General features: G+C 47.7%; 1 protein-coding gene and 1 pseudogene across 4 annotated transcripts in view; one reads left to right on the top strand and one right to left on the bottom strand.

Annotated features, from left to right (window-relative positions):
- Rab11fip1 (RAB11 family interacting protein 1) overlaps positions 1-26989 on the bottom strand; it is a 52909-nt gene extending 25920 nt beyond the window's left edge. For 2 of the 4 annotated variants that reach the window (XM_052751928.1, XM_052751926.1), the window contains exon 1: positions 15133-17041. In XM_052751928.1, coding sequence (XP_052607888.1) covers positions 15133-15521 — 389 coding nt within the window. In that variant the 5' untranslated portion in view covers positions 15522-17041. Of the gene's footprint in view, positions 1-15132; positions 17042-26621 lie in introns of those variants that run through there. The other 2 variants (XM_052751927.1, XM_052751929.1) reach the window with 2 other exon arrangements.
- On the top strand, positions 5361-5448 carry LOC128119513 (uncharacterized; annotated as a pseudogene).
- Positions 26990-27448: the final 459 nt, after the last annotated feature.

The following is a 27448-nucleotide window of genomic DNA, read 5'->3' on the forward strand; positions in this document are numbered from 1 at the left end:
CCATCTGTAACTCCAATTCCAGGAGATCCAACACCCTCTTCTTCCTCCACAGGAATCACACACATATGGTGCACAGACATACATTCAGGCAAAACACCAATACACATAAAATTTAAAAAAAATTCTTTTAAGCTTATAGAAAGGAACAAAGCCTGGCAGGGAGAAAGGGAACATATAAAATTCGGTTTCAAGAAGAAAAAAAGGATAAAAAAAGCTACAAGTGACAAATGTTGTATTATGATTCCACTAACATGAGGTACCCAGAGCTGTCAAATTCATTGAGATAGAAAGTGGAACGGGGCTGAGGGGACTGGGGGATGGGCAGAACAGGGAAGGCATGCCTGAAGGGTACTAAACTCTAGTCCAAACTGGAAAAAACGAAAAGATTATGGAGACAGACGGTGGTGCCGGTTACACAATGTGAAAGGATACACAACTGCACACTTGAGCTGGTTAAAAGGGTAAATTTTAGGCTGGGAATGTAGGTCAATGGTGGAACACATGCCTAGCATTATAAGATGCCTTGGATTCAATCCCCAGGTTCATAAGAAATAAAAAGCTAAATTTTGCATTTTGTCACAATTTGAAATAATGAAGAACTGACCAGAAAGCATTCATGTCTGACTTAGCTATCAGAAAAGAATATTTCAAACATCATTCAAGTATTTTACATGGCCCTTTGCAAGCTACTTCAAGATATGGCAAACGCTGGGGTACCAGACCTATTCTGACCGCAAACTTCAGAAAGGGGAATTTCCTTGGCATTTTTTTTTCCATCTGGAAACCTGATCTCTGGAGAACTGGGAGCTCAGGTCATTGCAGGTGCATTACAGGACAACTCCAGAGAGACACCCACAGGCCATCTCACAAATGGAGAACTTTTTTTTTTTTTCTTTCAGTGACCTACTTAAAAGCCCAGGGCCTGGACTTTAAGGAAATGATGGTTTTGTCCAAATGAGTATGACTTCCTCCCTCACCTTCAACTGCAGCTCAGCAAAGGCCAACCTCTCCCCTGCCATTTGGCTCACTCTGTACACAGGCATGTAGAACCCTAACCCTCCAAGTGCACTTGCAGCGTGCCCTGCATCGTGGGCATTTGAGCCTCACAGAATGGCATGGAGTGGATAATGCAGTCACTTTACAGGTGAGGGAAACGAAGCTTAGAGAAACTGCTACAATTCCAACGTGGCTGCAAAGCGTAGCAAGGATTCTCCATGTTCTGAGCTCCTCTTCCTTCTCCTGACCAAGAAGCACTATTTAAGCTGATACTCCTGATTCATTTTCAAATTCTTTCTGAGGAGAGTCTAAGACACTTTTTACCCTCTGTGTGTGTGTGTGTGTGTGTGTGTGTGTGTGTGTGTGTGTGTGTGTGTGTGTGCGCACATGAGTGAGTTTGTATGTGTGTGGTGGGGTGCTAGGGATCAAATTGCAAGGCTTCAGAGGTGGCAGGCAACCGCTCTACTGCACAGCTACAACCCAGTTCACACACTTTCAACTCCAATATCCCAAAATAAAAAGGGGGGGTGGGTGGGAACGCCAGCGTAGCCTGCCACCTCTCACAACCTGTGAGAGGACCACTGAAGTTCCCACACACAGAACTGCCAGGAAGAACTTACTGCATCAACAATCCCAGCCACGACCCAGCAAAATGATGGGAGATGCCAGCTGGGACTGGCCAAGAGAAACCCTTCACGATCTTGAAGCCACGGATGTGAAGGAGTGTTCAGGGAGAAACAGCCCCAGCTGGGAGAGCCCGGCTTTTAACTCGATTCTCCCAGCAAGCCTCCTATCTTTCCAGTACACTGTTCCAGGGCAGGGCCTGGCCTGGAATACTTTGCATATTTGTCAAGAGGTTGAGAGGATTATTTGTATTTTTCTTCCCTGACAGTCACGTGGTAAACTCGGTTGCCTTGGTGATGAAAGGTGTCTGGCTTTTGTAATATTACTTGTAGGCACCTGAAAAGGAGAAGTGGCCGAAAGTTGAATGTGAAACTCAAGTTGACCACAGCAGGGGCTGCAGGCAGCAAGGCCACTCAGGGAGAAGGGGTTGGGGGCAAGTGCTTCTCCACTAGTCTTCCGAGGCATGCAAACACATTCGAGACCTTCACAGAGCACGCCACCTGACCATTCCTGGCAGCAGGCTTGCCTTGGTTACCTGGGCCAAAGTGCTTATTTTAAGCAAACTCGTAGCCAACCCCAGAAGGCTCCCCACCAATTATTACCCGTCACTCAAGCCCTGGAGTGGACTGGCTTTGGAAACTTCCAGCACCACATGTGAGCAGAAACCTCACCAACTCTGCTTGCTGCTTATTTTCATAAGCAAGCCTGAAGTCAGTCAGCAGGTGACCCAGGAAGTTCCAGGGCTCCTTTTAGGGGTGTGAAAAGCAGAGTCACAGGTAGCAAGCATCCCAGCAAATGCCATCTAGAATGTTCCGACTACAGCAAGGAAAGAAAAGGAATGCTTCTGCCAATACAATCCTGTTAAAAAGCTGGGCCACTGAGAGATGCTTGACATCATCCTAACCAGAAGCCACAGTGAAACCGCGTAGCAGCAGACAAGATATTTTCTTTTTTTTTTTAAATTCTTTATATACATTACATCCTGACCACAGTTTTGCCTACTTCCACTCCTCCCAGTAGCCCTCCCCACCTTTCCTCTCCCCTAGATTCACTCCTTAATTTCCAGAGAGAGAGAGAGAGAGAGAGAGAGAGAGAGAGAGAGAGAGAGAGAGAGAGAAAGAGCTCGCAGGCATCCCAGGGATATCAACTGAACACGACATAACAAATTACAGTAAGACCAGGCACAAACCCTCATATCAAGGTTGGATGAGGCAACCCAACAGGAGGAAAAGGGTCCCAAGCGCAGGTAAAATCAGAGATTACCCCCCCCCACACACACACACATACTGTTAGGAGTCCCACAAGACCACCAAGCATCGCAACCAGAAACCATATCAGAGATGCAGAGGGCCTACCTCAGGCCCATGCAGGCTCCCTGATCGTTGATTCAGTCTCTGTAAGGCCCTAGGAGCCCTGCTTGGTTGATTCTGCGGGTTGCGTTCTTGTGGGCAGACAAGATATTCTAAAGAGACACTTGTGTTCCAAATATTAAAATTTCCTCAGGAGTCTCATACTGAGGAAAGGAAAAGGAGGAAGCCTGGTGCAGGCTAGAGGAGGAAACTGTCTCCCAGGAAGAGATTTCACTTGGTTCTGGCAACTTTTCATATGACTATTTAACAGGGTACACTATGCTGTTGGATGCTGGGGAGGGGGTGTCACATCACGACAAAACTGCTTAGTTATGCATACTGTTTGCCCTGTATTTAAACCCACCTCAAGTCAGAGGCCTAGACCGCTTCCCACCGTGGCCATAAACCCCCTTTCCTGCTTTTCAGTATTACTTGTCTCTTTAGTGGCACCCTGGGGTCGGTGGGCAAGCCTTTGATCTGCCAGAGCCCAGGTTTTGAGCCTGAAAACTTCATTAACAAACTTCACGAATGACTCACCCTCTGGAATCCCAAATTGGATTATGGCTGTGGGCTTCAACATTACTATCAACACCATTTATTTTTTTTGGGTGGGTTTTTTTTTAATTCACTTACTTCCTGTCCCCCCAGAGAAGCAGTTAATAAATAATCTCTGATCCAGCATGGCCACACAGCTGCGGCCGCCGTGTAGGTGTTCCGGCATTACCTTTCACATAGAGCCGGAAAGCGTCCGTTATCTTTCGATCAGGGTTGGGCTCAGTTTTCTGTCCAAAGGGCAGAGTGCAGCAGGAAAGCCATAATCCCATGCAACAAGTTTATTTCTAAGGCCACGATATGAAAAAGTCTTTCACCTATCAAAATGTAAAATCCTAAAATCTTGTGTATATGAGGCAAGGGCGCCACCACTGGGCTAGCCCTTCTAGCTTTTATATCTATCTACCTATCTATCTATCTATCTATCTATCTATCTATCTATCTATTTTGGATTTTCGAGACAGGGTTTCTCTGTGTAGTTTTGGAGCCTGTCCTGGATCTCGCTCTGTAGACCAGGCTGGCCTTGAACTCACAGAGATCCGCCTGGCTCTGCCTCCCGAGTGCTGGGATTAAAGGCGTGCGCCACCACCGCCAGGCTCTAGGTAATATTTTTAAGTAACAACCGGTACAGTATAAAAATCCTGATCACATGAGATACCAGAGAACAAGAGAGTTGGTCCCTTACATGTGTCGTCCCTTCCCTATGCTCTCCTAGAAACAATGACCAGTTCTGTACTCTCCCATGTGAAAAATAATCTACCTCGTAGTGTTTATGTAGGGGTTCGGGTGGGTGAGGGCTCCAAGATAAGGTAACAGCTAAAAATATATAAAACACTGTTCATGTTTCCTAGATCTATACAGTGGTGTCTTAAGAAGATAAACAATCACATTTATAATCCTAGCTGGCACTCGGGAGACGGAGGCAGGGGGATCATGAGAGACTGACCTGGGGTACTCAGTGAACCAAATCCTGTTCTTGGAGACAGGGAGAAGGAAGAAGGGAGGATGAATTAGGGGATGCTGAGGAAGACAGGATCTTCCTCCAGAGATGAGGGAAAAGATGAGCTCTCCCATCGCATCCCTGCGTAAAGCTCACACTGGGGGTAAAGTGCCAGGGGTGCCTCAGAAACATTCTGTGGCTGGAGCGAACACGCCTTTCCCATTCCAGAAGGTGAGCACCTGTAGAGACATCGCGGTCTTCAAGATGCCACGCAAACATACCGAGACGCTTTGCACTGCAGTTACGTGGGGAAGAGACCCACGGCTTGACTCTAGCTGGGGAGAAAAGTAAGCACCCAACACCGCAAAGCATTGGTTGAACTGCGACAGGGACAGCCTGCGTTCTATTTCTTTAAAAAAAAATTTTGAGCCGGGCGGTGGTGGCGCATATCTTTAATCCCAGCATTCGGGAGGCAGAGCCAGGCGGATCTCTGTGAGTTCAAGGCCAGCCTGGGCTACAGAGTGAGTTCCAGGAAAGGCGCAAAGCTACACAGGGAAACCCTGTCTCGAAAAACCAAAAAAAAAAAAAAAAATTGAAAATTACATTTATTTGTTTCTTATTTATTTGTGCGTGCACACACTGCATGTGTGGGAGCAGCCCTGCCATGGCGAGCATACCTTGGAGGAGTCGGTTAGGAGTGGCTCCTGGGTACGGAAGGGTTTGGCAGTAAGTCCTTTTACTCACTGAACCTCGCCACTGATCCTGCTGCCGATTTCTAACTTTAAACATCGGGAAAACTGCTGGACGCTTCCTCACTGTGAAGCATGCAAAAATATTCCACATAAAAAGACACTTCTCCTGTGCTCACTCCAGCAGCACAGACACTGGAAGGAAAAAAAAAAAAAAAAAAAAGGAACACTACAGAGAAGATTAGCAGGGCCCCTGCGCAAGGATGACACACAGATTTATGAAGCGTTCCATATTAAAAAAAAAAAAAAAAAGACACTCCTACTAAAGTACAAATTCATCACAAACAGGACTCTCAACTAACTTAAGACCCTACGAACTACACAGCCACCTATCCTGGAGAACTAATAAATACAGCATTTACTTTTTACTCCAGAAGGGTCCAGAAAAGAGAAGGCCACCAGCTCCACCAGTCTAGACATGTCAGAGTTCATTTCAGGGTCTCTGGGTCTAGCTTAGACTCCAGGGTCAGCACAACTACACACACTTCCCTTTGTGGGCCAAACCTCAATTATGGGATGTAGCACACAAATCGTCATCCCTATGGAAACCCAGCATAAAAACCCTGAGGGTTATGGCTCCTCCGGGAGGAAGGAGGAAGAGAACAGCACCCTAAGGGTGTTTGGAAGCAGGACACAGTCTTTTCCTACATGGAGATGTCTTATGAAGCCGCTCAGGAACTGTCTTCCCCAGGGATTATAAATAGGGCAGAATGCCACACTGTGGGCTGCTGAGATTCAAAACCTCTCTGCCCTGGATAGCATGGCAGCAGTGTGGAGCAACAGAGGCAGAGACGTTCATGACCTGTAACACGTTGGCAGTGTGTACTCTACAGCAGCTATGCCGTTTAGCAAGTTTTGTCGTGGAATGAGGTGGGCAGATGTCAACAGGGTCTAACTTTGATTACAGAGTTACCGGTTGGCTAACCTTCCACTCCTGAGCCCTTCCTGCTGCCCACTGTCAGTCACTGGAAGAACGAGTCCACCCTGAGAGCAGGGGATGGCTCCTGCTGCTGTTTTAACACCCACCTCTAAAACAGCCATTTTAGTAGCACTGAAAAGCCAGTTATTAGGAGCCACCAAACTTAGTCCCAAGAGCTGGTAAGTGACATGAAGAAGAAAACCCAGGAAAGGCAGGTGAAGAAGGATTTGGAGGCCAGTGAGATGGCTTAGCAGATAAGGGACTTGCAGCTGGCCCAGATGACCAGAGTTAGGTCCCTGGGATTCATGTGGTAGGAGAGAAGCAGACTCAAGTTGTCCTCTGAACATCATATGATGTGCACTGCAACACACACACACACACACACACACACACACACACACAGAGAAGAGAGAGAGAGAGGGAGGAAATGTAAAAAAAAAAAGCTTTTGGTTCTTTCTTATATGATGTCTGGTCTTTAGAAATTCTCATAGAAAGTGATCAAGACAACAGGGTATGGTGGAGTTCACTTGGAATCCAGCACTCTGACTTGAGGCAGGAGGATTTGAGAGAGTACTGGCTAGCCTGAGCTACATAGCAAGATCCTGTTGTCGCAAAAATAAACAAAAGCAAAAACCAAAATCACCTGCTCACACACATACAAAAGTTAGACATGTTACAAGAAAAAGAAAAATCAGTGTGCCTTTAAAAGCGCACTCAAGCCCATGCTAATCCAACGACTACAGTTTCATATACCTCCTCTAAATTTCTTTTCCAGTATAGTGAGCGGCTTCAAACGGAGAGATTTTGGGGCAACTTGCCTAACCCTTCTCTGGTTCCAGCTCCCCCTGAGAGACAAGGCTGAGGGGTACCTGCCTCGGAAGGATGCCATAAACTTTAGATGATTTAATACATGTGAAGTGTCTAGAACAAGGACTGCTGTAGGTTGCAGCTATAATTACTACTTAGCCGGAATCAGAATGCACAGGCAATTTTATTTGTAGCATATGGCACACGCCTTACAATCTTCATATCCCCAATTCTGATGGCTACATGACATCCCACCACCTGAGTAGCCTACATTTGACCCAGTCAAAAGGTTCCTGACACAGAAATGGAGAAGATTAACAGTTCTAACTACGTTACCAAATACTCAAACATGCCCATCTAACGTAAGTATCAACGGACTTGCATGTGAAGATGTAGGAAAACATTCACCTACACAATTGGTATTATATAATGTCCAAAAGGGTGTTTTTCTTTTTTAATGGAAGAACTTAAAATATCACAATCAAAGTCTATGTTCTGGAACTTGTTGGAGAATGTGAAGATCATCACCGAGGACTTTAGGGTTTTTATCCCAGTGGGTGGATGGGAACCAGCGGCTCCTGAGATTAGCAACGCCGCCGGGCATGACAGTCGGTCTCACCATGTGGATCGGGGTGTTTATACGCAGACAACAATAATTCAAGCACCCTTATTAAATATTTTCTAAGAATTAGAAAATTTAACTCAGTCAGGTGGCGATGGCACATGCCTTTAATCCCAGCACTTTGGAGGCAGAGGCAGGCGGATCTCCTAGTTTGAAGCCAGCCTGGTCTACAGAGCCAATTCAAGGACAGCCAGGGCTGCACAGAGAGACCCTGTCTTGAAGAAGAAAAAGAAAGGAAGGAAAGAAGGAAGGAAGAAAGGAGGAGGGAAGGATAAAAGGAAGGAAAGGATAAAAGGAGGGAGGGACAGAAGGAAATTTAACTCATTTTTCAACATGGAAGCCTATCATTCCTGACATTATCTACTTACAAAGTTGATCGTATTTAAGAAAGCCACAAATGGTACTACTGTATGACGAGACCTGGGATCTCGGCTCTTGCCTAGCTATAACTGCCACCAATGTTACCCTGTTTGGCCTGCCAAAGGAATTAATTTATCACGACCGTGACATCCCTCACCAAAAGAGAGTTTGGGGATGGGAAAGGAAAGCCCATAGTCTGATGCTTCCCCCAGGCCTTGGCCAAGACAAAGAAAACAAACCTCCGCGGCGACCAACATCAAAGAACACTCAGTCCACTCCTTACCCTGTCAACAGATGAACTACTCCCCCCATGAGCTCCTGGCAAGGGAGCAGAGAACCTGTGATTTATCTCGTAATCACCGTAAGTTCAAAGCAGGAAGAAAACATACCCAAAGAATCTTATTTTAAAATCGCATCTTAATAACACATGATTAGTAAAAGTGAAAAGTTCCACGTTGGTGAACGGCGGGTCACGTTCACTGACCATGAGGGACCGGTGCTCTGAGAGAGCACAGCCCTGAATAAATACCCCAGGACTCAGCCTGCTGGGACTGCCCTTCAAATCAGACATTCTTGGTGATAACAAGGGGCCTTTTTAGAGCAGGCTTCCTGGAAGCTCGAATTCTTCGGGAGGTTTGCTACGTCCTTGATCATAGAAGGGCACTAAAAAAAATGAAGTGTGTGGTCGCCACCTCTCCAGCAACCCATCTCTGGTGCCGCTTGTAACCGCCTTCCCTTCGGGTAGCGCAAAGGCCAGCATTCAGGGAAGGTCATTACAGCTGCCTTTCTTCTTTCCAAGGCACATTCCTCATGTCCCCCAGGGAGACCCTGGGCGCTCAGACCCTCGGTTTTTCTTTACCAGATTATCAACATATCCCTTCAGGAAAAGAGGCTCTCCTGGCCAGCTGTGAAGGTACACTCCTCTAATTCCAGTACCCAGGAGGCAGAAGCTGGAGGCTGGTGGGTTCCACCAGACTGGACTACTTGTTTCAAACCAACCAACCAACCAACCAACCAACTAGCCAAACAAATCAAAACCTTGAATGCAAACTGTCATTACCATGCAGGAATCCCAGCTATTCACACAGTAAGCCACTCAGGGACTCTCAACAATGACCAAGTCCCTGATCACACAATAAACAAGACCGGGAGTGGTCAGGTGAAAGCAGACCCCTCAGGCATGGTTTCTTGAGGGCACGACCTCTGTCTGACTCAGGGCGCACCTTGTGGGGACAAAGACCCACTTGCCAATACAAGGCTTGGATGTTACAGTTTTGCTGGAGTTCAAAGGCCCTGAGGTTGAGGCCTGCGCTAGATCCAGAACCAAAGGGCATGCTGGGAACTGCTTTAAGATGAAAAGATCCAATGGTCTCCTGTCACTCTCTCTTCCACCTCAGTCCTGAGCACCTTCATCCTTGGGGCTAACCCAGAGCTAGCTGTCCCTCCTGGAGGAGAGAGGGAGAAGCAGCATTTCCCAGGACAGAATGTTTTAATGGATAGCTGAGCAGCTACATGTTGGAGTTGATGGCGTTTTAATGAGTACACGCACTGCTTATAATATAATTATTACATTTCAAAGTTAACAACTACCATTCAAATGACCTATCAGATACTAACAAAACTCTTCCTCGGAGGGTAGCTATAGAAACACTATAAAGGTCTTTGGATAGAAGGGAACTTAGCAAGATGGAGAGACCCAAGTCTTTCCAACACTGAGTCTTATTTTCTGTACAGGGCTCCTCTCTCCATTGTCGTGTGATATTAGGTTTTCCTTGAAACTGTGACATCATCAACTTCGCAGAGCACACCTGCCACACAATTAAGCAAACGAGTCCTTGGCCAGTACTGAAACAATCGGCATCTGTAGACATCCACATCCACACCCTGCTTTCAATGGCATGCCCGAGTCATTCCTTTCGACAGAGGACACAACTCGCAAGTGGCACTGCCCAAAGTTGTCTTTGTCACGGTGACCTCACCCTGGTGTCAGGGTGATTGCTGGGGAAAGAAAGCAGAACTGTTTCCTGGTTCACTTTCAACACGTAGCTCCCTTTATTTACTTGTTTAATCTTATCACCCCCCCACCCCCGCACCCCCTACCAGAAGCAGGGCAATTAAACCTATAAAACATTTCTGAAAGGACCCACTACTTCAATTATTGCGACAGCCTCCCATTTCATCTGGGATTCCAGACTAGGCCGTGTTCAAATTGTCCCACACCATCCTGCGTTTAACTCTTGGTGGCTTCCTATTCCTTTCTCTTTGAGTCTTACCCTATACACAGTCAATCCTCCAGCTTCCTAGGTACCCCTGCCTCAGGGCCTTTGCACAGCACTTCCTTGGATTCCTCTTTATTCTTCAGATATCTGTCTCAGAGGCCATCTTATTCACTAATATTCATAGCCGGGGCTGTAGCTCAGTAAGTAGTACAGCACATGCCCAGCATGCATAAAGCCCTGAGTTTAATCCCCAGCACCAAAGGCTTACCTATTATTATTTTATGATAGGCTCTTGCTATACAGCCCAGGCTAGCCTCGAATTCTCAGGATCAAGCAATCTTCCTGCCTCAACCTTCCTAGTAACTGAGGCTAGAGGTGCCATCATATCCTGCTTTCCAATCTCCTTCTTTACAGCATACTCTTAATGATCATTTTTTAAAAAATAATTTCCTTTTAGATTATTTACTTTATGCATATGGATGTTCTGTCTGTGAGTATGCAAGTGCACTATGTCCATGTACTAGCCTCGCAGGACAGACAGCATCAAATCCCCTGGAACTGGAGTTACAGACAGCTGTGAGCTGTCATGTGGGTGCTGGGAATGGAACCCGGGTCCTCTGAAGGGGAGCCAAGTGCTCTTAACTGCTGAACCACCTCTCTAGCCCTGATCATTTTTTTTTTTTTCTAATAAATCTTTTTTCTAAGATATGTTTTGTTTTTTTTGGTTTTTTTTTTTTTTTGGTTTTTCGAGACAGGGTTTCTCTGTGTAGCTTTGCGCCTTTCCTGGAACTCGCTTTGGAGACCAGGCTGGCCTCGAACTCACAGAGATCCACCTGGCTCTGCCTCCCGAGTGCTGGGATTAAAGGCGTGCGCCACCACCGCCCGGCCAAGATATGTTTTTTTTAATTTGGATTTTATGTGTGGGGTTTTTTTTCCTGTTGTCTTATTTTGCTTGCACATGCCTGCTCACCATGTGCAGGCAGTGTCCTTGGAGGCCAGGAGAGGGGGTCGGAAATCTGAGTCAGTGCATGCAGGGAATCAAACCCAATCCTCTAAAGAGCGGCCGAGGCCCTCACCTGCCAGTGGTCTCTCCTGGGCCAGCCTTTTGTTTTTGATAACTTGCTCTTTTCCTCCCCACGACTGAGCACAATCCACTATTTCTTCCTTGTGTCCCTTTGTTTACGATCTACTTCCCAACGAGGGCTCTGAACTTCCTGAAAGCAAGCACCATGCCTCTCTGGCACTTTATACCCAGCATCTGGCATACAGCAGTCCTAAAAAGTACTTATGGCTCAGTTGGTAAAGTGTCTGTCAGGTAAGCAGAAGGGCCCAAGTTCGGATCCCCGCACAATGTAAAAGCCAGGCACAGCAGCTAGTGTTGTCTACAACCCCAGCACTGGAGCAATTGAAGGTAGAAGCTTGCAGCTCATTGGCTGGCCAGCTCAGGCCAATCAAATAATAACAACCCCGTCTCAAATTAATAAGGTGGAGGGAGATGGGGAGATGACTTAATGGCTAAAACCCTTGTCCCGCAACCCTGAGGATTGAGGTTCTGATCCCCAGCATCTACGTAAATGTCAGGTAGGTGTGGTGGCCCACCTGCAATCTGAGACGGGCACAGGGGATCCCCAGAACTCCCTCTATTCTTACTGAGCGTGTGACAGGTGAAATCACAAGTAACAGCATCATCACCTAGTGACATCTTGGAGGTCCTCTCTTCCTGTGGTCATTTCATCCCATGGCCAAGATGAGGGAGGGGTGCTTATCACAAGACGCACAGAGAGCCAGCTCAGTTTTCTACACTGGAGTGGGAGGGGACCGTGCTGCCTGAGAGATGATTGGTTCCAGGAAGGCCTAACGTTATCTTTAAGGGAAATTACAAGAAAGAAGGGGGTGAGGGTGGGGGTGGGTACGTGTAACCAGTAACAATATTGCTTAAATTTTCCACCCTGCTATAAAACAACTTCAATGGGCATAAGGAGCCCAGAGCACACCTCCAACGGCTTACTTGTGACTTAAAGACATCGATGGTCAGCTAAGCCATTTCTGCACTTAAGCCTCTCAGAAAGGTAACTCCTCAACTCTTATTTCTAATAATCCAGAATTTCCCACGGGTAACTTATTTCAGCATCTGACTGTCTTCAAAAATTTTCACACCATCTAACCTCTACAATATCTGAACGCTTCCATAGGCAGACACCGGAGTCTCAGCTGAGACAGGAAACAGACCCTCCACCACCCCCTCCCTGTTTTAACGTCCTGAAAGTGACTGCAACACTACATTTTATGGTGTTTACTTGCATATCGGCCCTCAGACTGAATAGATCTAGCCTAGAGATTATTTCCCACATTTTGTTGCTTTTAGCACCTGCTTTGGTTTAAAATCAGTCTACTACAGGAGACTAGAAAGCTGGGCTGAGGGTCTTACAAACTGTCTACCTGAATGTACTTCCGACTCAGATCTGCTGCTATCACGGTACTTAACTGGCTCCTATTTAACCAATGCCCACTGAAACCTCAGGTCTTTAACAGATACAAGAGTAAAATCAACTCCTTTCTACCTTTCCTAACTGAAGGCCACACATTCCCTGCTACTAAATGTATCCTGCCTATATATTAGGCTGCCCTATATAGTAGGCTACTTGGTACTTTAAATATGTGTATCATCACATTAAACTTAAGGACAGAAAATTCAGAATCATGATAAAAAAGCATATTCTCTTGTCTGCAAGTAAATTTGCTATATAGGGGTTTATCAAGAGAATAATTAATAAGTGCGTTCTTAACATGATAATGGACCTCAAATTTCAGTGTCTGAAACTAAAAAAAAAAAAGCCACCCTCTGTTCAGTAACTGTTTTGTTACACACACAAACATAAACACACACATACACACAAAGAGAGACAGACAGACAGATAGACAGAGAGACAGGCAGACAGAGAGAGCCAGTGCAGACCAAGATCTTAGATTTTGTTTTGTTTCTGATTTTTAACATATAAGGTAGAATCAAACCATTAACAACTAGCCAAACCTGTTTCTTTCTGTTAAAACTGACACCTCTCAGGCTATATCTTAGTCTTCTACTCTCAGCTTCCTGGGGCACCTCAGAGTTCTACCAGGGCATCAGACAGGCTCCGTTTAACAGGGTTCCCCCAGCAGCTAGGAAAGTCCCAGAAAGCGGTAGATGGAAACTTTGCAATATCACCTACTTGCTGAAAAGCAGACATTCTATGGCAGTTATAAAAACCCACTAAGTAAGCACAATTTCCCTGCCAGTCAATATTGTGACTAAGTGGTAACCCGCTCACATGACAGAAACAGGAACAGCCATGTAGGCTTAGGATTACCTTAGAGAAAATGAGGAAAAATGATACAGGGCTGAAAGAGCATGAGGACGAGGGTTTTCACCCCTCACACAGCAGTGCAGGACCTTTTGAACCTTTACACTGGCTTCATTCATCCAGGAAGCAGCGACTCTTCACAAACATCAATTAAGGGCAGCAGCATGCTCTACTTATAAATAGGGAAACTGGGGTGTTTGGAGCCAGAACAACCCAACTGTGAGTCAGGACCAAGCATACATCAGACCCAGCACTCTGGAAGCCCCATCTCTGGCAGGGGACCCAATCTATCTTGCAAGGGGATGAAGTCGTCATATAAGAAACAGTGAACAGAGACGTGAACATTCATCTTGGAATGGGACAATATGAAGAAGAGCCAACAGTCAACAACCCAAGCCCCTCAAACGCCGTTTACTCAAGATGGAAAATAAGGATGGCTTCCGCTTCCGCTCCGCGGGAACGGTATGCAAACATCCATTGCAGGTGGATGTTTCTTTCGGGATACCCCATCCAGCCTCAAGTCAAGACTCTCGTTTTTTATTTGAGTTTGGAAATGCCTATTCATCTGTGCCCATAAAAAAACGAATCAGACACGCTGAAACTGAACCACCCTAGCCTGGAAACTACAGTTGCTCTGGCTCCTCCTGCCCCACCCCCAAGTAAAAGTTAAAACACTCTGTGTATCTCAAGTGCAGGGACTGAACGAATGGGTTTCATCAACTAGGGTTTAGGTGGTAACATAACTGGCATCTCTAAGGTCAAGCAAAGTAACCAGTTGGGCGAATCTAAGCTTTCTTTGGTACATGAGATGAACATAATCAAATGCTCCAGTGGTTAAGCTGCCCTTTCCAAACACCAGTGAACAAGAACAAATACAGCTCTAAGACCTTAAACTGAACTGGGGTTTGCCCAGGTTTTCCGGCAGAACCTTCAACTGAGGAGCAATAGGTGGGCTAGTGAACAGCCACCTACCAGGAATCAGGACCAGACCGAATTTACCAAACTCCAACGAGTCACAATGCTCATTTCTACTGATCTTGGAATCACCATCTCCCACTAATTCAGACCCCAAGCAAAACACCAAACTGTTCCAGAGTTCATTCTGAGGGGCAGCTCCAGGTGGGAATCAGCAATCACCAGGCTGGTGGTTTCCCCCCTCCCCCATTCTTGTCCTCACCCCTCCTCTAGCCATTCGCCCAGCAACCGTCCAGCTCTGGGGTGCTGGGGCTTTCCCTCCAATTAGTTTTCTCTGCTCCCAGTCCCCAAGGGTTCTTGAGCTCAAAGCGTCAAGCTTAACAAAATACCCAGGGGGCCTTCCACCTAAATTAAAGCGCGTATCAGGCACACACTACCCAACCTAACAGGAGTTCTCCTACCCGCATATTGTTTCAATTCATCAAAAATTCATCTAGCGCTGACTGTGCGTGCCGAGGCGCCCGGAGGATTCAAAAACCTCTCCTGCCTTCCAAAAAGCCCCCATCCTGGGAGAGCTGGGACGTGACAGCCGGACGAGAAGCCGGGTTAGGTGAGACTCGCGGGCGAGGCCAACGCGCGGTGGCTGCCCGGCTCGCCCCCCCCCCCCCCAGGAGCAGCGCTGCCCGATCGCCCTTCCTCCCCACCCCTCCTCCGCCCTCGACGCCCCGCGCCCACTCACTGCGTCTTCCTGCGGCTCTGGTCTCGGTGCAGCTCGCGCAGGTCCACCTCGGCGCGGCCCAGGAACTTATCGAGACCGAGCAGCGCGCGGTGCAGGACGGTGAGCTGCAGGGTGGCGGCGGCGGCGGCGGCGGCCGAGGGCGCGGCCCCCGAGGACAGCAGTGGCGGCAGCTCGAAGGTGGCCTCCTCGCGCCACACGGGCGCGCCCAGGCTGCGCTCGGACACCGACGTGGCGTACTTCTCCTTGCCCACCTGGATCACCGCGTACGCGTCGCTCGTGCCCCCGGGACCCTTGGCCCGCAGGCCCCGCGCCTGGAGCACCGTCACCTGCACGTGAGTTGGGGACCACATGGTCCCCAGGCCCCGGCCCGCTGAGGCCGCCAGGGACATGGTGGCCGACGCCGCACCCGCCTTGGAGGCCACAAGGTAGTAGCCGCTGCCCTCGATCTGGACCGCCCACCCGGCTCCCGGGCCGCTTTAAGGCTTCCGGCCACGCCCCCGGGCCACGCCCCCGGGCCCGCGCGCCACCTGCCTGTGGGGCGGGGCTCCCGGGAGGGCCGGGCGGAGAGCGGGGCGGGGCCAGGCGAAGGCGGGGAAACCTAAAGGCAGGTCACGTGGGCTCGCTCCTCGCGAAGAAGCTTTTGGATCCGAAAGGTAGCGTTGCAAGATGAGGTCCTCAGCGGCCGGAGTCCCTAGGAGGGCACAGGAGCTCGACAGGAAGCTCTGGCTTGGAAATCGTGCTTCACTTCTAAGCCTGCACCGGCAAGCCGCAGATGGGTGACGTTGGGTCGATGACTTAAAACTTGGCCTCCGTTTCATCACGGGTAAAACGAGGCAACAGTCCCCCCATGGACGGCTGTAAAGAAAGTGATACATTTACGTTCCCAGCACGGTTGCGTACACGTGGGGAGGGTTCCGAAAGTGGTAACTGTGCGCAGGGTAAGCAAGAAGACCGCCAGCACTGCTCCCCTTGCTCTGGTCCCCTGGGTACTGCTCTGACCGAAGGCAGGCAAGCACCAGGGACGGTATAAGGATGTTATTTGGGCCTGCGAAGGGGAACAGGGGACGGGCGGGAGGGTAAGTGATGGGCCAGCCTGTGTTTCCTGCCCTCACCAAATAAGGTGAGACTAGGTTAGGAAGAGCAAGAAGGGGGAACTGGAAATGGGATTGCCAAACCAATCCCCTTGGTTCCCCATTTCCTCCTACTTAGACTCTTGCGTCTGTCCCTGGGCTCCATCTCTGACCTCCCACCCACCTGTCTGCTTTCTTGTTCCCAGTCTCTAGCAGACTGGTGACTTCCCCGTGTGTTTCAGGTCATCAGCCTTCAAAGGCTGAAGTCTCCTGTGGCGAGTCTTTAGACTGGAAATGTAGCTCTGGAGGCTTTTAGGTCTTATGATTAAGGAGAAGTTCAGCAAAAGATGTGACACATCCAAGGTCCTGCGTTAAAGCTGGGAATAGAACCCTGGTGTCCTGCCTCCACTGCTAGAATTTACTGCACCTCCTCCTGCTCTACCACATTCTCAGAATACCAGGTCCTGCCAAGGTCTCCAGGCTTCCCTCCCCTCCACTGAGTTCCCTCCCATCGGCCTGTCAATTGCTTCCCTAACATCTGGAACCCCTGCTGTGTTGCATCACCAGCAGCTGCATTGATTTCTCACTTAGAGACTTGAAGGCATTCCTCTTTGGGTCCCACCCCTATGTTTTTCCTTGATTTCTGGACAAACAAGCCTACAGCCCAGACAGTTTCTCTCCCTCCAGACCCGAGCTGCTTCCGGTTGTCCTTTTGGCTGTCCTTGCTGCCCCCATCTACCTAAGTACTAAGCACTTCTTCACAAAGATTTCCCCCAAGGTTTGACTTGATGTAGCTACCTTGAAGGCAGGTGACTTGTTCAACTCCTGTTTCTCAGTCTTTAGGCAGAGGTGGTGGTGGTGGTGTGGTGGTGGTGGTGATGGTGGTATGGTGGTGGTGGTGGTGGTATGGTGGTGGTGGTGGTGGTGGTGGTGGTGGTGGTGATGATGGTGGTGGAGGAGGTGGTGGTGATGGTGGTGGTGATGGTGGTATGGTGGTGGTGGTGGAAATAAGACTGCCAAGGTGGCCAGGTCATGCAGATTATCAACACCAGTCTTTGGAGTTTCTACTCAGTGTAAGACCTGTCAAGCCAGCCTCTGGAGGGCTGTGAGCAGTAGCATCCTTCCACTGTGCCCACTACCAGACAGCTGTGACAGCGAAGAACAAGCAGGTGACAGCTGTTTACCTTCAGTCATTTCCCCCTGGAGACTCTACCCTGTGCCCTCTGCCTGCACCATGCCCATTCTTGCAGTCTACACGCAATTGGCTGTCCTGCTTCTTCGGTGTCCCCCAGCTAGACAAAGTCTAGATCCGGCATCCAACTTGGCTCTGGGAGGAAGTTTTCAGCTCTGATTTCCTCCGAAATTATTGGGGCTAGAGAGAGATAGCTCAGCAGTTAAGAGCACTACTTGCTCTTCCAGAGGACCCAGGTTTGATTCCCAGCACCCAAGTGGTGGCTCACAGGTATCTACAGTTCAAGAGGATCTGAGAGTCTTTTCTGGTCTCTGCAGGGACCAGGCATATATGTGGTACACAGACATACATGCAGGCAAAAAACAAAACAAAACATACTTATAAAATAAAAATGCTCTTAAATATTTATTTTTACTGTATTCGTTATTTACTTATTTTTAAGAAAAACAGGGTATCTGCACGTACAGCAGGCTGACCTCAAACTTCTCTTCATCCTGTCTCTGCTCTCTGAGGGCTGAGATTGCAGACATGGGCCATGTTGCTTGGCTTCCACACCCACTGTGTGTGTGTGTGTGTGTGTGTGTGTGTGTGTGTGTGTGTGCCTGTGTCTGTGTGCTGCTTCCACAAGGAAGGGAGCAAGGATTAAGCCAGAGCTGGGCAGTCTCTCAGGGTGAGCAGGCGACAGCATCTCTTCACTCATGAAAGGGATAAAGAAAGGGTGGGTAGAGTGAGGAAAGGGAAATCATGAGCGTGTGTGACCTGGTGTGTTTGGGTTTCTGTGGTCCAGAGACTGACTAAGCAAAGAGGGCAGGACGGGGGAGGGCAGGGCCGCCTCACCACCAGCACACAGTAAGTAAGACCCGTTTTCTCAGACAGTGGACTCCTAGCAGGGGTCAAGTGAGTTGCCTGGGGCTAGGCTTAGTCAGGGAGGGAATCAGACATTTGTCAATCAAGAAGGACTGGGATGTTTCCCGCCCAGTTGCGGACCTACAAAGTGTTTTTTTTTTGTTGTTGTTTTTTTTTTCTTTTTGTCTCAGCACAATGTCCCCAAGACTCAGTGACTGAGTGAGAACGAGTCTGCTCCCATTCTGACAACACCGTAACCGGACTAGGGATACACAGGCACGGTGAGAGGGCTATGGCAAGGCTGGCAGACTCGGGGCTCTGGCTGCCCACCGACTGCACCACCCTTCCTCCGCCCCTGGTGATCCTAAGGCAGGTCAGCAATCTTCCCAGGCCATTGGGAGTGTTTGTAAATACCTCCCCACGGCCGGCAGGGGTGGAGAGAGCGAACTGCTCTTCCTCCCACCATGCCCCGCCTACTCCTGGGTCCAACTGAAAGAGGAAGAGAGTTTCAGTCAACCCTGAGCACACAGGCAAGGTGCCCGGCAGGTTAGACTGGACAGGCGGGGCAGCAGCTGTCCTGCAATAGCAACAATGCACAGCCAGCAGCCGCGAGGCTCCGGGGCCTCTGCACGGGCAGTGACCGGGATGGGCAGGTAGCTCCGATCTGGAATGCAGATTTTGTAGAAGCCCGCAGCTTCCTCCTCATCGGTGCTGGGGGCGGAGGGAAGAGCTATTCAAGCCCAGGGACACTGACACTGCCTTCTGAATGGCCAACCGCGGCCACAAGAAGGTTTAACTCAAAAAAACAAACGACCTCTAGGAATTTTAGGTGGGTGATGTGGCCGTCCAGAGGAGGGGCTGGAAGAGTCTGGTAATAATGGCTGCCTGTTCTCGTTCTTTGCCGAAGATTCCAGGGTGTGGTGGTGACAAACGTCCACACACACAGTGATTCATTCACCCAGCTCTTGGGAAATAGCTGTCTAGCCTCTTGTGTCCAGCTGCCTTGGCACCTGTCCACTAGGTTGGCTGTGACTGCCTGCCTTCTATTGTGAAGGTTTGAGGAGTGTGCTGGTTGTTTTTTGTTTTTGTTTTTGGTTGTTTTGTGTTTTGTTTTGTTTTGGTTTTTATTTTGTTTTGTTTTGTTATTTGTTTTTTTCAAGACAGGGTTTCCCTGTGTAGCTTTGGAGCCTGTCCTAGAACTCGCTCCGTAGACCAGGCTGGTCTCGAATTCACAGAGATTCACCTGCTTCTACCTCCCAAGTGCTGGGGATTAAAGGCGTGTGCCGCCACCATGCAGAACTGGTTGATTTTTGTCAACTTGAGAAAAACCTAGATATATCTGGGAAGAGGGACTCTTCATTGAGAAAATGCCTCCATCAGATTGGCCTACAGGCATGTCTGTGAAACATTTTCTTGATTAATGATTGATGATGAGAGAGGGCCCAGCCCACTGTGGATGGTGCCACCATGGGCAGGTGGTCTAGGGTTATATATGAAAAGCAGGCTGAAAAGCAAGCCATGGGGAGCAAGCCAGTAAGCAGCATTCCTCCATGGCCTCTGCTTCATGCCTGCCTTGACTTCCTGTCCGGACTTCCCTTGGTGACTATCTATAAGCTGTAAAATGGAAATAAACCCTTTTCTCCCCTGGGTTGCTTTTAGGCATGATGTTTATTACAGCAATTGAAAGCAGACTGCCAGAGAAAGGAACAAGAGTCTCTGGGCTGACTCATTAGGGATGAGGAAGTGCAGGTCTCCAACATCAGGGTCTCTTTCCATTGCCCTGTGAGACTTAGTGGTAGAACCTTTGTCTGAGATTCATGAAGTATTACGCAGTACTGCCAAAAAGAAGAAACAAACAAACCTTGCCCCCAAAAAATTTGAGAGAAAAGCCTGGCAGAAGTAGACTGAGATAATGCCCATCGGTTTTTTTTTTTCCATACTTAGTGCTATTGCCTTTGTTTAACAAGGCTGTCACAGATGACATGAAGGTGTTGTCAAGACCTCTCAGAGAAAGCTCTAGATCCCTCAATAACTCCAAGGCCGGAGGACAAATGTGCCCCCACTTCTACCCATTATGCACAAAGACTTCCCATGTCTCCTATTTCCTAGTGTGTCTCTGGGCCCTTCGACTGAACACTGTTTTATTCTAGTGTACACAGGAAATAGGCATCTCACCTCTGCACCCCCATTTCTAGCTTGCTAGGTCTTCCAATTTCTTGTGAGTAGAAGACACCTAAGTAGGAGACATAAATGACTCTCAAACTCCTCTGCATTCACCTGTCAAATCTCTGCAACTGCCACAGCACTACCCTGTACACACACTTTTTTTCATTCAATGTTTATTTATTTGTTCTTATTTATTATAAAAGTAAAGTGGAGTGTATAGCAGGAGTAGAACATTGGACTGCAGATGAGAAAGTCTTCTGTACTTCTAGCTGCAAGCCCCACCTGACTTTTCTAGAGCCTTTTGTGACATTCAGGGAAGGCAGATGTTTTGCAGGCCAAACCGCTTGAGTTGTCCCATTAAAAGCCACCCCTGCTGGACGGTGGTGGCGCATGCCTTTAATCCCAGCACTCGGGAGGCAGAGCCAGGCGGATCTCTGTGAGTTCGAGGCCAGCCTGGTCTACAGAGTGAGATCCAGGACAGGCTCCAAAGCTACACACAGAAACTCTGTCTCGAAAAAAACAAAAGCCACCCCTTAGAGGCTTGCTCTCTTTCCAGCCCTTCCTACATCAGCCACTAGCATTTCTTCTTTCAGCCGCTGGGACCCCTGGGCATAGTTCTCTACAAGGCAGAGCTGGCCAAGGGTCAGGTGTGGATTGCCTTACCTCCTGTTGTCTCCTCTTCCGTTTTGATGCCACTTTACATGTACAAGTATGTGAACTTTGAACCTGAGGATCACACTCAGCCTCAGAGTCCCTCATGTGAGTCCACGTTGGGGAAATCCTACCGCCTTACCCACGCTAGGATTTATTTCACTCCTGGAGTTGTACATTATTCCTGGAATAACATTCTCTCGAACATCCCCCACTTCAAGAGGCAGCAAGCCCTCCTCAGTTCATGTCGGTGACACTAACGTCTTCTGGAACAATCAGGATATCTGGAGAATTTCTCCTTACATTGGGGAGAAGGGTGTAGATCAGGGAAGGGCCTGGAATGCAACAGAAGAGGCTTGCCTAGCCAGCATGTGCAAAATCTTCCTTCCCCAACACCAAGGGTGGAGGGGAGAGCGTGGGAGTGAAGCAGAAGGAGACAGCACGGACTGAAAAGGAGAAGCCAGGAGAAAGAGGCCGAGATTCAAGGGATACATTGCTGAGGTTTGGATCTGGAAGGCCTCCTGTTGTGTATTGTATTTTCTCCCAATCGAAGCACTCCCTCCTGGAGGGAGGCTTGTGAGAGTCAGCAAGGCAGGGAGGGCAACTTAGGAGGCTCAGGAAGCTCAGAAAGCTACAAGATCAACAAGGCCCAATCCCAAGGTTCTTAAAGCAGTAACTTGTTGCTGAGGGAGAGGAGAAGCCTATGGAGCTCCTGGGATGAAGCTGTCCTGGGTGGAGTGGGCCTTTTTGTGACCCATTTGCCTTTGAGTCATTCATACTCCTCTAAGTAACCCTGGCCGTGCTCCCATAAGTAACATCAATCAACTCATTGGTTCACCAAAGCTAGGTTTGGCAGATCCTTTCTTTGGTGCTCTATCTAGGGCTTATTCACATAACATCCCCCCCCCCCAAAGCTTATGGGTTAAAATCTTAGTCCCCAGACCAGTAACTAGTGTGAGGTGGTATTACTCTAAGAGGTAAGGTTTAATGGGAGATCATAGGAGGAGGACATAACATGGAGGGACCAGCAGGACCTCTGCCTCTTCTGCTTTCTCTCTTTTGCATCTTGAGATGAGGGTTTCCTTTGCCTCACATTCCCGCCATATTGAGCTACTTTACTACTGGTCCAAAAGTAATGGACTAGCTGATTAAGAAACATCTAAAACTGTGAGCTAAAATCAGCCTGTCCTCTTTTTAAGTCAATCATCTCAGGTCTTTTGTTACAGTAATGGAAAACGGACACATATGCCAGATCTACCAGCTGGATGCTGAAAGAGACAAGGAATAAAATCTTGCCCAGAGTCCCTAGAATGAACTCAGCACTACTAATACTCTGCCTGGCTTTGGAGTACTAACCTCCAGAACACCAGGGAGAGAATACTTTTCCTTTTTTTAAGTTATCAAGCTTATAGTACATTTTTATAGCAGCCCAAGGAAACTAATACTGGATTTTTAGGAATAAAATTACTATACATCTTCAGGTGACTCGGTGCATATACACAGATGAACACTCACACCCAAGAATGGAATTGCTAGGTCATGGGGTAAGTATATGTTTGTCAATGAGAGCTATTACCAAACAGTTTCCCAAAGAGACTACGCCAATTCATACTCCTACCAATGTTTGAAAGACTCAGTTTTCCCACAGTTGTGTCCACCTTTACTATTTATTGATGTATTTTAAAGAAGTATTTCCCTTCTCTGGGCTGAGCGGTGGTTTAAATTTATAATTCCCCAATATCTAATGGTCTTTTTTTCTTTCTTTCTCTTTCTGCCACATGAGCAAGATCTTTGTGATACACTGTTGCATATCTTTAGTACTCTTTTTTTTTTTTTCTTGTCTCCTTACTAATATTTTTCGATCTCTGGTGAAAGGAGGCTGAGGAAGGAGGGCCATGAATTTGAGGCAACCTGTACTACATAGTAATTCAAGGCCAACCTGGGCAATGGAAGGAGATCCTACTTAAAAAAAAAAAAAAAGACAAGGCAATATAATACACATATCTTCTCAAACTCTGAAACCCCCTTTATACACTCAGTGGCACTGTTTGCAGAAAAGAAGCTCCTGAGTGTAATTAAATGCAATTTGAGTTATTAATATTTTTATAATTAGTGCTTTGTGCCATGTCTAAAAAATTCTTTGTGGTCTCAAAGTCATGAATATGTTCTCTTTTACAATGATATATGTATAGCTTTCCTTTCCCCATTTAGATTAGCAAGCTACCTGGAATTTTTTTTTTTCTCTCAACTTCTTTTTTTCTTTAATTTGTAAGATAACATGTATATGGGTGTATGTGTTACCGTGTGGGTGCGGAGGCATGCATGTAGAGGTCAGAGGACAAGGTATGGGAGTCAGTGCTCTCCTTTACCATGTGGGTCCTGGATGCCAAACTCAGGTTGCTAAGTGTGGCAGCAAGCACCTCTGCTTGCTGAGCCATCTGGTCCTGGCCTTCAAATGTCTGTGCAGCTGAGGAAGACCTTGAATTTCAGGACTTCCTGTCTCTACTTCCCAAGTGCTGGGGGATCATGGGTATGTGCCACCAAGTCTCATTTATGTGATTCTGGGGACTGAATCAGGGATTTCTTGTGCTCTGTAAACTACCACCTCAGCTACAGTTTAACCCTAGAATATTTTTTTTTGTGTGTGTATTGTTAAAAATGAATTGGGGAAGCAGAGGCAGAAAGATCTCTGTGAGTTCCAGGCCAGCCTGGTCTACAGAGTAGGGTTAGGACATCCAGGATATACAGTGGAAATCTGTGATTTTGAGGCCAGCCTGGTCTACAGATCAAGTTCCAGAACAGTCTAGTCTGTTAAACAGAGAATCCCTGTGTCGAAAAACAACAACAAAAATAGATAATAAAACAAACCTTTAAAAGTATATAAATATGATTTAATTTTGAAATATGTCTAAGATGGGACTGGGAATATGTCTCAGTGTTTAAGAGTAATTGCTGCTTTTATAGAGGACCCAGCTTTGGTTCCCAGCACACACTGGCAGCTCACATCCTTCTATAACTCCATATCCAGGGGATCTGATGCCCTTGACTGGTCTCCAAAGCCACTGGGCACATGTGTCTCTCTTACACACACACACACACACACACACACACACACACACACACACACACACCTCATACACATGAACATAAAAATTAAAATATCAGGAGCTGGTGAGATAGTTCAACAGGTAAGCCTGATGACCTGAGTTCAATTCCTGGAACCCATACGATGGAAGGAGAGATTTATGGTGTAAGGATGGAACTGACTTTTGCAAGTTGTTCCTGTGCTTCTGCAGAAATGTGGTGGCACAGGGGACTCCCCCCACCCCACAAATGTAATAGAAGGGCTTTAAAAATAATATATTTTTTAACAAATATAAAACTATCTAAGACAATGTTTTAGGAAGTTCCAGTTTCTTCTGTTCATTTTGTTTTGTTTTTGTTTTTGGCAGTTTTAGGGATGAAATTCAGGGCCCGCTTGAGCCACCTGCATCCCAAATTCAGCTTTTTTCTCTTCTTTCTTTTCCTTTCCTTCCCTTTCCTTCTTCCCCCTTTCCTTCCCTTCTTCCTCCTCTCTCTGTTTCCTTTCTTCCTTCCTCTCTTTCTCCTCTCTCCTCTCTCTCCTCTCTCTCCTTTTTTCTTTTCTTTTCTTTTCTTTTCCTTTCCTTTCCTTTCTTTTCCTTTCTTCCTTTCTTCCTTTCTTCCTTCCTTCCTTCCTTCCTTTCCTTCCTTCCTTCCTTCCTTCTTTCTTTCTTTCTCTTTCTTTCTTTCTTTCTTTCTTTCTTTCTTTCTTTCTTTCTTTCTTTCTTTCTTTCTTTCTTTCTTTCTTTCTTCTTTTCTTGTTTTCTTAGACAGAGTCTCTCTGTGTAGCCCTGGCTGTCCTGGAACTCACTCTGTAGAGCAAGCTGGCCTCCAACTCAGAGATCCACCTGCCTGTCTCTGCCTCCCAAGTCCTGGGATTTAAATTCAGCTGCTGGGCCCACATTCATCTTTCTGAGGGAAGGTGGCAAACCCAATACCATGAGGAGCCGGCAGAGCTACTGAAGGCAGAGTGAGGCATTGGGATGCCTCTGAATTTCTTCACCTCTCCAGAAAGACTTCAGGTGTCCTCCACCCAGGACTTCAGCAGAACTGCATTCCAGAGGCATTTGGAATCTGAATCCAGAACACACACACACACACACACACACACACACACACACACACACACACACACATACACACACACACACACACACACACACACACACACACACACACTCTCACACACATACCACATTCTCACAATCACAGATCCAGCTGCCTTTCTTCCTAGGGCCCACTAAGGAGCTCTAAAAAGCTTAAAAGGGAAGAAAAGTCCTGTGTCCCAAACCATATTTGGCTGTGGTCATAAAAGGAGGTGGTTTGCAGGCTACAGGTGACCAATTGCCAAGTTCGAAGTTCAGGGTTCTTGTCAGTGCCCAAGTTTGCTAAACATCGCCACCTGCTGTCTCAAAAGCTGATAACCAGAAAAAGCCTCATAGACTCCAGGACACATCAGTGGGCCATTTTAACTCCTCTCCAAGAAACCCTACCAATTTCCCAGGGCTCTGTGTTCATTCTGTCAGCTGGACCACAGTGATCCACCCATGATCAAAACTTACTGCTGATGAAACAGCTCACAGACCGAAAGCTGCCACTGACTCCCATCGGGACTGACCCTAAAAGATCTGGAGGATTTATTGCTCAGAAGCTCCCCCTCCCACCCTGCCCCCTTTCTCTTTGAGACAGGGCAGTCTGGCCTTTGCCTTCCATAGCCTCAATCTTTCTGTGTAGCTGAGAAAGTTTTTGATCCTTTTCAACTTCTGAGTGCTGGGATTACAGGTATGTGTTCTTACACCTGTTTTTCTTTGTTTGTTTGTTTTGTGGTGCTAGGGATGGAACCCAGGGCTTGGTGCCTGTGAGGCAAGTGCGGCCCTGGGAACTTTTTTCAAAGGCATGGAAAACTCTAGCTGGCTTCGTAGCCTGATTATCTGAGTTTGATGTTCAGGCCCCACACAATGGAAGGAGAGAATTGACTCTGGCAAGTTGTCCTCTGACCTCCACACATCTAACACACACACACACACCATAGATAAACAAATTAATAAATAATACATACGTACATATATAAATAAGGACTATATCTTAAGACAGGGTCTCACTATGTAACCAAAGTTGTGTTAAAACACAAGGCCACGCATGGTGGCACATGCTTGCATTCCAAGTCCTCAGGAGGTGTGGCTGTGCAGTAGGATCTTGAGTTGGAGGTCAGCTGGGACGCACAGTGAATTCCCACACAGCCCAAGTGACGCAGTTAGACACTGTCTCAAAGCAAAAAGTGCTTTGGTGAAAACCACATAAAATTGACTTTGTTTTTAAGACAGGCTCCCATTATGTAGCTCAGGCTTGCTTGGAACTGCTTATGTAGACTAAACTAAAAGCACTCCTCTCTGCCTCTCCAGTGCTGAGATTAAAGGCATATAACAATGTACCCAGCAAAATTTGGATCTTAGGAATGCAGTTTGGAAGTGACATACACTTACCTTACTGTGCAGCCACTCTTCAGGGTGCTTTTTGTCACAGTCCTAGAAACATTGCGGAGCGCCCTTCTCCTGCTTTCTGTCACTTACCCCTGCCGGGTCCACACTGCCACCAGTGCTTCCCGAATGAGGGTTTACTGAAACTGTGAAGCTTCTGGAAGCTCCTGCGTCACAGTTTCTCCACTGTCTGAGGGCGGCGTTCAATGCGTGGTTGGTGACTTGCTGTTCTCACATTTCCTCAGGCAGTGGCAATTTCCCTGTACTGGTGCCTCCTGCTCATGTGAAGGCAGATGGGGGTGTAGAGACTAGTTTTCCTGCGGCTGTGACTCTGGGGTGACTGCCTGCGAAGGTACTGAAGATGGCACCTGTCCTGACAGGGTCCCTCAGATGCTGAGGAGATGATGGAGCTCACGTGGTCCAAGAGCTCCTGCCGTTGCATATGCATTTTATATGTGCATGCGAGAAGATGTATTTTTCTAGGGACATAGGCCCTTACCTTAGGCCAGGAAGGCAAAGGGCCACCAGATACGCATCTGGGGTTTTCATTTGTCTCACGATCCTTTTCTGGAAGAATCAGGGACTGTGAGTGACTTGTCCTCCAGGACCACTGCTTTGTGTGGTTGGGGACTGAATGAGGAAATCCCAGAGTGCAAAGGACATCACAAAGGTGAAATCGGAGCGAAGAGCTAGGGAGACGGAAGTGGTGTGGCAGAAGGATCACAATCTGCAAACACACCACCAGGAGTGGTGTGCACACCCGGAGTAGTGGAGGAGGAGTGGTGTGCACACCCGGAGGAGTGGAGGAGGAGTGGTGTGCACACCCGGAGGAG

Source organism: Peromyscus californicus, unplaced genomic scaffold, assembly GCF_007827085.1.
Source record: "Peromyscus californicus insignis strain IS unplaced genomic scaffold, ASM782708v3 Scaffold_23__1_contigs__length_62951481, whole genome shotgun sequence".
Classification (NCBI taxonomy): domain Eukaryota; kingdom Metazoa; phylum Chordata; class Mammalia; order Rodentia; family Cricetidae; genus Peromyscus; species Peromyscus californicus.